This window comes from Glycine max, chromosome 11, assembly GCF_000004515.6.
Source record: "Glycine max cultivar Williams 82 chromosome 11, Glycine_max_v4.0, whole genome shotgun sequence".
In the NCBI taxonomy this organism is placed as follows: Eukaryota; Viridiplantae; Streptophyta; class Magnoliopsida; order Fabales; family Fabaceae; genus Glycine; species Glycine max.
The window spans coordinates 5,621,251-5,631,799 of NC_038247.2; the positions used below are offsets into that span (position 1 = coordinate 5,621,251).

The following is a 10,549-nucleotide window of genomic DNA, read 5'->3' on the forward strand; positions in this document are numbered from 1 at the left end:
ATGTATTTTCCGTAACAAGCCACTCTTATACACAACGACACAAATAGCATCACTCATTTACAGTTTTACCCATTACTTGCACGAAATATTAAGTCGCTCATGGGTAAGAAACGATCCATAATGTTGAAAATCGTTATAGAAGAAATCGGATTAACATTTTACATCTCGATAAAACCATAAAAAAGGGGTCTTTAGGTTGTGGGGAGAGAGCTGAAGTGTTGAATGGTATACGACACAATACTAAATGTTATTGAAATAAACACAAACATGTTTTATTACAGAGATCTCTAATCTAGTTTGGACTCAAATTAAATACAATAAATGGAAAATAAATCGTTTGAGACACTTTATTTCAGGATAACCTCAATTTTATCATAAGACGGATGCAGAGCATCACAAAGCTACACTCTTAACATGACCTAGTCCCCGGCGACATTCACCATCCAATTCATGGTTCTGTGCGCAGCAAACAGGAAATTTTATACTAATCAGCTCTGGATTGGCCAGCACGTGAAGAGAGGATGATGCCAACAATGAGTCCATACAATGCCAACGCCTCAGCAAAGATGAGAATGAGAATCATCCCAACAAAAAGCTTTGGCTGTTGGGCATTTGCTCTACAAAAAACATTTTCAGCATGTCAAATTCAATAACTAAAATAGAAGTTAGACACAATCATCCAGTAAGAGTTGAACAATCTCTTGGTTAACAAAGCGTCAAAATATTGAAAGCAGTAGCAATACCAGCATTAGATAATTATGGGACATTCAATTCAATCGATAGACAAATATTAATCAGTATCCTACATGCTGCCAAAGAGGTTAGTCAGGTCATAATAGCCGTTTCTTCATTGTAAACTAGCAACCACGCAAAATAAATTGAAATCAATTCTACCCATAAAAAGTTTGTTGTTGTCCAAACTAATTACCATCATGCTTGGATACATGTCTCAACTCTCAAGGCCTCACAATCATCTTTACGAACATAAACATGATTTTACTGTCAAAATTTGTTTAGGTTTTGTTAAAAGTGATTTTGCTCCAAAAAGAATGTTAGACTAGAAGCAAAAGACAGAACAAAAAGTAGCTTTTCCAGTAGGAGTTGAGATGTTTGGACTTTGGATAAACAACTTAATTAAGCACCATATGAGTAACTGCTTATCATGTAAATATGTATGAATAAGTTGTTTCACCTAGTGGGATAAGGCTTTGTTGTTATTGTTGTTGTATTGAAAAGATAATTGGGTTAAATTATTTTCATATAAGTTGTAAGCTGTTTTTTTTCATAAGTAGAAAACAACACATGAACAAATCATAACTGTTTATAAGTTTTCTCAAACACTTAAAAACTGCTTATATTATTAGATAAGCCTAATTAAGCTGTAAATAAACTCCTCCAAACACACCCTAATAAGTTTTATTTGAAACTTGATTATAAGATAAAAGTTTTCAAACATATATATCACTTAACTTCAAACTCACATCTAATCAAAATCAAGTTTGAAACCGTTCAGTGAAGCACACATTACATCTAGGTATAAATCTTCACCAACACAATACACAAAGCAAACTACCTAGCACAAAGCATCCAATTTATCATGTCAATACACACACTCTGCCCAATTCTGATATACAGAAGATCATCGATCATTGAAATTCTCATCACAAATTCAAAACCAGAAACAGTCAAAGTGTACTAAGTGATGTGGCCTTGAACTAAATACCTAACCATACGCAAGAAAATAATTATAACTATACGCATCTTATTCGATCATGTTATAAGTAAAAAGAAAAAGAAAAATAGAAAATGAGTGAGAATACCTAACACCGGCATCGCCAACAATGCCAATGGCCATGCCAGCGGAGAGGCCAGCGAGGCCGCAAGCGAGGCCGGAGGAGAGGTGAGCGTAGCCGTCGAAGAGGTAATAGGATTTGGCCTTAGGGTTAATACCGGTGCTGATGATGACGGCGATGATCAAGCCGTAGATTCCCAACACTCCGGCCATAACAACCGGGACGATGGATTTCATGACCAGCTCCGGTCTCATGACGCCCATCGACGCAACGCCGACCCCGCTCTTGGCCGTGCCGTACGCCGCTCCCATACAGGAGAATACTAGGGCGGCCGCCGCGCCCAGGAAGCCGAAGAACGGAGCAGTTTCATCGCCGCTGAAACCAGGCATTTTGCTTTCTGAAAATCAGAGTCAGATCTATTACTGCTTATTTGCTTTGCCTCTTCCGTCTCAGGCTTCGTTTTTTTGGACCAAACCAAAGGGAAGTTTCTTGAGTGGACCCCGCCAAGTCTCTCATCACCACTCACACCACATAACATGTCATCAAAATTCATTATTTTAAGCCACGCCACGGACCTAATTATTTATTTTCTTTTGGATTCATACTGCTCTTTCTCTTGCTATCAATAATCAAAATAAATGTTACATAAAAAAATAATCAAAATCATTAAATAAATATGTTGAGACACGTCAAATGAGATAATTATTTTTTATTTTAAAAAATGCAAAGAACATAATTTGATTATTATATTTCAGATAAATTATTAATATTAAAAAAATTAAATTATGTACATTTTTTTAAATAATTATGTCATTTTAAGTAACTTTTATTCTTACTCTTCTTCTTTTTTATTTATTAAGCATACCACTTAGTTTATAGAAATTCATCCATTTTGAGCAAAAATGATTGGTAAAATAGATAGAAGTCTCTTCTAACTTTCTTAACTATCTATGCATGATAAAATGATTGTTTTTATTGAGAAATAAAAGGAGAAAAATCTTATGTAAAATTAATTAAATATAAAGCAATTACTAGTAGTTAGTCATAGTTGAGTCCTTCAGACATTTTTACTACTTACTTATAAAGTGGAAAATTTTACAGATATTTCCTCTTTTTTATAAATATTTTTTTATATAATATTGAGGTTACATTTTACTATAAATATTTATATGTGAGCTTGGAGTCTTAATATTATTATGTCTCCCATTTAAGTGAATTACATTTACTTATTAATTGAACTACTAACCTCTAATGTTGCTTAATGATTTAAAATTGTTGCTTTAAATATTGACACCTAAATTAAAAGATAATTTAAGTAACAACAAAAAGAAGCATTTTCTAACCTCTTCAAACCTTTTTAATTTCTTTTATTATGATAAATTTTATCTAAAATATCATTTATGTTATTTGTTTATCCAGTTAATAGTATTTAAGAACTATACAAGTCACAATTAAAAAAGAATTTAATGATCATATTGAGAGTTTATGATTGGATGATATGGTAAAAAAAATTATATTCTTAGTATATAATTTTTTCTCATTAAAAAATGTAATAAACATAATAAAGTAAAAGAAAAAAAATACAATTCTTTGTAACAGAAGGATTAACAAAAATAGGACTAATAAATGTGATACCTTAACCCTCATAATTCAACAATTTTGACAGGGGGGGTTAAATTTTAAAAGTCATCGATCCACTTCACCCATTGTTCCATTCTGCTCAATCTAGCATCCAAAGGGGGTTAAGCAGGTTGAATCCATGAATTTTGTGTACTTTATTTTAATTATATAACTAAAAATTAAAAGATAAACGATTTTCATTGTTATTTTATGATTTTAATTTAATTATTGCCAAATTACTTTATCGTTTATAAGTGCAAAATTTTAAAATTTTTCTTTTTTTTTATTGTTTAAAATTTTGTGCAAAATATAATTTTCATCCTCCTATTTTTCTAAATCTATAATTTTAATTTTCTTATTTTTAATTGAGAAATTTTGTCCTTCATTTTTTAAAAATTTATAATTTTAATAATTTATTTTTTAATTAAGACATCTTGTCTACCATTTTTAAAAAATCTGTGACTCTAATCTCTTTTTCTCAATTTCAGATTTGATCATATATTTTTTAATTCTTTTTTTAACAAATTAAATTCATTAGTAATTAAATAATTTAAAATAAATATTTATATATGAATAATAAATAGACATGTGTTAGTGAATATTTATTGAGTACATATATTAATGTTTAAAATTGACCACAAAAATTAAAATTGTAATTTTTTTTAAAAAAATGACAAAATATCTCAATTAAAAAATAAGAAACTAAAATAATAATTTTTTTAAAAATACAAAATATTGAAAAATTGAAAGAAACATATTTAAGAAAATAAGATAACAATGTATTTTAGTCCTAAAACTTTAAATCCTGAAGCCTGTAGAGAAAAGTTTATTTTCCCGATTGGTATACAGTTAAACAAAGGTTTATGAAAGTCAATAAGCCGCAAGATTTATGGCTCAGTGCACCAAAAATATTTGAGGTCAAGTTTGAATTTTGGCCATCTATTCACCGATCAAAATAAAGCTAAGAGGAGACCGGATTGGGCTTATGGGTAAGTTTAAGCAGCCTTTAAATTTATAAATATTGGTCATAAAAAAAAAGCCTAGATTTCAATTTGAGTTAGTAACACTTTTTAACTTTTTTTAACACATACTCTCTTATTAGTTTAAATTTATTAAAAATTATTAAATTTTGTGAGTTTTCACATCTTATATAAATTTTTTTTTCATGATTTTATAATTTTTAATAACTGTTAAAATGAATTTGAAAATGCCCTACTACCCACTTTTCAAATTTAGGTTTTTGGACCCATAATGGAATGTGTCCATAATACTTTCATGGTCCATGTTTGTTAGTTTTGGTATTTGCCAATTGTTACATAAGAGCTTGTCGGGATGTTTTGGGCTTTAAGATATTTTTTTTCAGATTGAGAAAATTATTAAATATACTTCCTATACTGGGTCTTATTTTCTTATTTTTTGTTATTAAATGTACCAAAATATCCCCACCCCTTGCTTCCCCTTTTCCTTCTTTACTCACACTTCTCTTAAAAATGGAACCAATTTAAATTATAACAGATTCAATTTAAATTATAGGCTAAATTACTATTCTGGTCATCTAATTTATTTTCAGTGTTCGATTTGATCATCTAATTATCAAATGGTTCAATTAAGTCACTTCGTCCAAATCGACGTTAACAGTTTTAACACTTGTTACACGTGTCGCTCCCATACACTTTTTGGTAATCTAATAAGCTTTATTAAATAAAGTGGTGGTTAAAAATCGTCACTACTATTATTGTAGTTTTCTAAATTTAAAAAAAAAGTTTTGAATTATTATAAAATAAAAAACTCAAATCCCTAGTCTCTTCCTTGATGTTCTTTAAACTAGAACACACAACAAATAAGAACCCCAACCCATAACCAAAAAACCCCATGCAGCCTTCATCAAGATTTAGTGTTCCCATGAGATTGACATCAAGAAGAAGCACCACAAACACGTGCTTTGGAAGCAGCACATCGACAAGGCCAACATTGTCCACTACGTTCTTCATAGCTTCAAAGTCCCACACGTTCGTTGTGATCGTTGTCACCTCGTTCCCCATGGCAAGCCACATCATGTTTTGCGTCTCCTCTAGCTTCTTCGACGATGCATGAGGATCAATTCATGCACGCTCTTCATTGCGTGGCACGCCAACGCCAGTTTGGTGTCGTTCGATAGTTGCGCTTTGGCTTGGAATGAGGCTACCAAATTTAGAAGAAGCTTCTCCAAGCCATTGAAGACTTTGTAGTACAGACAACGAGAGTGGCTAGAAATACACGAGAACGCGAGACTTGTTGAGATCGAATGTTAGGATTTCAGATTGTTGTTCTTATTTCTCTTCCTTTTTTTTTTTGGATTTGGAATATGATTTGTATTTGAGATTTTGATTTATCTCATATTCAATTAGGGATTTTGATTGAATTTGAGATTTGATTTAGGATTTGGTTAGGATTTTATACGATATGCTCATTATTTTAGAGAATAAATTTATGTTTTTGCTTTTAAAAATAATTAGTGACAACTTTGAAACTGTCAATATGTGAAAACTAGATATTGATGATTTTCAAGCACCATAAAATATAAAATTGACACATATCTTTAATTCATTGACATGTTAACTTTAATGTGGATGAAATGACTTAATTGAATCATTTTTTTTTAAATTAGAGAACCTAATTGAACTATTTAATAATTAGAAGATCAAATCAAACATTAAAAATAAATTAGAGGATCAAAATAATAATTTAACCTAAATTATATCGCACTCCATAAATGGTATCTCCCTTAAAACGCAGTTAAGTATATATCCATCACTTGCGGTAACTTTCTCGACTCGTTTTTTTCTTTTACTCACTTTCATGTACTTCAAGTCTTCAACCGAGAAAAGGGAAAAGAAAAAGGAGGAGGTGTCGGGAGGGACGGGGTGTTGAGGTTATGTTCGTGAATGACATGTAATATTATGACTGATATGAGTTCAATAATAAGAATTAATAATAATAACCACTCAAGCATTGTCAACAACTAACCAAATAAACTATGGATACCATGCGTTAGAATGTTTGACACATAATGCAGGTTGATTTAGGTAATGGGATGAACAATTGAACATTAAACTCTTGCTTTCATCATTAATGTTGTTCTTTTAGACCATGCTTTCATCATTGAACTTATCTAAACATGTATAGCGATCAAATTAATCGTTTACAACACCTTAGGTTAAATAAAATAATAAATTTTCTTCATAAGATCAAAATTGTTATCATTGGCCAAGTTCTAATAATGTCTACTGGAAGTGTTACCTCATTTTCCGGACCTTCACATTGAAGAACCTGTTTCGGCCACACGTTCATTTCTGATATGTTATGGGTCTATGGGTCCTGAAAGATGTATGATAAAAGTCCAATGAAACCATCACTGAAATAATTATAAGAGGCATTGGCACTTTAATATGGAGGTGTAATTATTCTCAAGGCTTTCGTATCACTTTCTTTCTTGAGCTGTCCAATTTCCGTAGCAAATTGTAAATTTTAATTCGCATTCATACTAATGCCTCATCATTCACAATTCTTTTAGAGCATGAATTTTTTCTTGCATTCCATCTTATTGTCTGAGAAGAAGTTTTATGTAGACCTATTATTATTTGCACACGGATTGTTTGACTTAAATTTCAATGTGCCATCATTGTTATTTTATCTTTGCCATCACCAAAAAGATGTTAAACTAAAAGCATTGGCCCATTTAATTAAATGAACATTTCATGGTAAAATTGCAGCTTGCAACTACCAAAACAATTGTAGCTGGGTAATAAAGATCAAGACTTAAAAGAGTGTGTTTGGTACGTATGGGAACAGTAAGATTATGATTGGAACTGTTAAAGAAAAGTGGAATTTAATGTATGCTTGTCATGTAATACAAGGCGAGGAGTAAAACAAAGAGATCATCATTCGTATTCCATCTTTTATACAGTACATTTTATTAAGATCATTTTTAAGATTATCTCTTTCAATAAATATTTTATCATCCACGCTAATCTAAAATCTAATCTTTAATTATATATTTAAAGAATAAAGTTATTTATTAACTATGTTACATTATATTGATATTTAATATATTCTTTAACGAAATGTTTGTCTAAAAAAATGAGATGAGAAATGTTACGATAAAATTGTTTATGTTTACAAAGAATAATATATTGTTGAATAGATTTGATATATAATCGAATTCCTTTAATGTTATATTAATAGACGGGATTTGGTTTCACTAAATTGAGTAAGAATAAAGTAAGTAATTTCAAATGTTAGTTAAAAAAATAATGTTTATGACCATTTCATGAATGACTTTTTTTTACAAGATTTGACTATTTTAAGTGATTAATTAAATAATTTTAGCCACAATAAAAAATTTAATAGTTGTGTTATGTATATGTTTCTAATAATGTAAATCATGAATGAGTTAAAATATTTATCATTAATTTTATGATAAGTAATTGAAATTATTTATTTTTATCTTTACTTATTTTAGAAAAGCTAAATCTATACAGATAATATCAATTATTAATTTTCTTATCAATAACTAGGATTGCTAACTTTACTTTCTAAAACGATTAACATCACTCAAATCCAATAAATAATAACATATATTAAAATTAAATAACTTAAATATGTTTTTAATTCTTCTAAAACTAGTGAGTTTTAATTTTAGTCTTTCTAAATTATTATTTTTTAGTATTCATCCTTTAAATAGTTGAAATTTTATTTTTGAACCCATTTTTTAAAGAATTCTTTTGTCTAAATTATTATGAGACAATCGTTACTTATCAGCTTATATGTTTAACAAAAGGTCAAGTGTCCCTCTCATGTAACACCTGTAGCTGTGGGTAAATGTCAATATGTGAAGTCTAACCGTGGGTAAATGTCAATACGCGAAGTCTTCAAAAAAAATTTATTGATCCTTAAAATAAATATTATTTTTCTATATTAAAATAAACTTTTAAGAACAAAAATAGTGATTTGGAATTTTGAGAGGTTTAAATCAAAGAAAAGTATTTTACAGGGACCAAAGTTAAAAATAATAATTTTAAACACACTCATTTTATAGGAATTACAAATATGTTTAAGGGAAATTCAACCAACAATTTATATATATATCATGTCACTTTAATATATGGTGACCAGTTCAGTACTACTTTTACTTGTACTTAAAATTTAATTATCTCTGTACTAACATGCACTCATTCGTCACCGGAGTTTCACTCATTTAGTTAATGTTTAGTTCATGAATCATGATTCCAATCCAGAATTTTTTATCATTTTTAATTTATAAATTACCCCCGACATTACAATGAGGATAAATAAAAATAGTCATGTTCATATTTAATATTAAAATACGTAATATATGTAGAGAATATAAATTTGTAAATCTGTGCCTTAAGTAAGTTATAATAATCAAAATACATTTCATTAAATAATCAGTAAATTACAACCCCTATTGTACGAGATGCAAGTTAATAATTAAATTTTATGTTGTCTCCCTCTTCAAATACATAAATTGCTTCATTTAATTTAATATCAATAAAGTAAATTATATTCTCATCCCTAAGACATTGAAGTAATATACACTGCTAGCTCTATAATTTAGGTTAGACATAAAATTTAATTTACTTAATTTAACACTATTAAAGTAAATTGTATTTTTTAATGAAAGTAACAAAACTTTAACGAAAAATTTAAACATGGAATAATGTGTCCGAATTCTCAAATATGTTTGAAGAGTGCATATTTTAGGAAGAAATAAATCACAACTACACCAAACCTGAAAATGAAAGGTTCTTTCTTACCTTAATCGGAGACAACTATACATACTATCCATTCACATCCCTACTTCCACTGCGTTATTTTGCCTCTTTGGTCAGCATTCCGCGTTCCCCGCACGTTTGGCAAAGAAAGTCAAAATTACCCTATTGTTTGTCATGACTTAGAAGTTAGAATGCAATGTCGTGTAATTTTAGTTTGACAATGCATCACTAAATCCAGAATAGCAAACCCTTTTATTAGATTTTGACCTACAAAAGCTTGCCATGGCTAGGGATATTAATGAGCATGTTATTGCAAAGTTGCACTTGCGAAAACAGTTCAGGTTTCAGGACAAGCAAATAGGTACAGTGTGAGAATTATTTCAGGACAAGCTTGCCATTCACTTGTACTTTTATATTATTCTATTCTATTAAGTTTTTTTTAGAAGATTGTTTTATTAAGGTTAATTTAGTGGTAAATGAATAATTTTATGAATTACAAGTTTAAATTTCTGCCATAATATACAAAAAAGTATATATATTTTATTAGAGATTTTATGTCGAATTGTAATATACATAAAATAAAGTATATAAATTGAAAATAACTTTTATATTTAGAGGTAATTTTTAAGATTAAGCTAGAATCAATCCGAAATTGTTGGATTGTATAACAATTTATCATAGTAATTATTGTTTGGCTAATAAGGCTCTTCCCCTTATTGGATTATTATTAGATCACTCTCGATTGTTTAATTTTATAATTTCACGCTCTAAATATTTTTTTTCCACGTGAAAATAGTGTATGAGAGAGCTCACATTAATTAGTAATGTGATTAGAGTAAAACATATATGTAGAGGATAATTTTTACTTCCTAAAGTAACTTTTGAAATTAAGATATACCTAAACTCAAATTTTAAAAATAGTTTGCACTCTGCATTCAACTCTGTGGCATCATGTAAAGAAAACGTATACCCACTGTCCTCCTCAAGAAGTAGCAAATATCTTTCATTAATTAAGAGTGGCAAGTCTCAATCAGGACTTGGTAAGGAAGTTCATTGACTACAAATTGGCGATAAAGTAAGGGAAAAAGGTAATGCGAGGAGAATCACGCCTTTTTGACAAACTAGCACAAAGCAAAATTCCTTGTCAATTGCGAAATTTGAAACAGAAACATTAAGAGGCATGTCTGTGTAACACAAGCAACAAGAGATCTAACTAGTCAATTCCTAACGCGTTGCCATTGATTTGAATTGGACCCTCCACTGAACCTTAGAAAACTCTACTCAAACACGAGGCAAAGCTGGAACCTCTCTTCATTGTAATTCACCATGATCTTTGAAGGAGGACCCTTCCGCTAGCCTGTG

At 29.6% G+C, this 10,549-nt stretch overlaps 1 protein-coding gene across 1 annotated transcript; it reads right to left on the reverse strand.

Moving 5' to 3' along the window:
- Positions 1-228: 228 nt before the first annotated feature.
- LOC100796361 (V-type proton ATPase 16 kDa proteolipid subunit) lies at positions 229-2,347 on the reverse strand. The gene is made up of 2 exons (XM_006590654.3): positions 1,821-2,347; positions 229-617 (listed from the first exon to the last, which is right to left on the reverse strand). Exons 1-2 carry the CDS (start codon positions 2,180-2,182, stop codon positions 485-487), a joined length of 495 nt encoding a protein of 164 aa, XP_006590717.1. The 5' UTR covers positions 2,183-2,347; the 3' UTR covers positions 229-484.
- Positions 2,348-10,549: the final 8,202 nt, after the last annotated feature.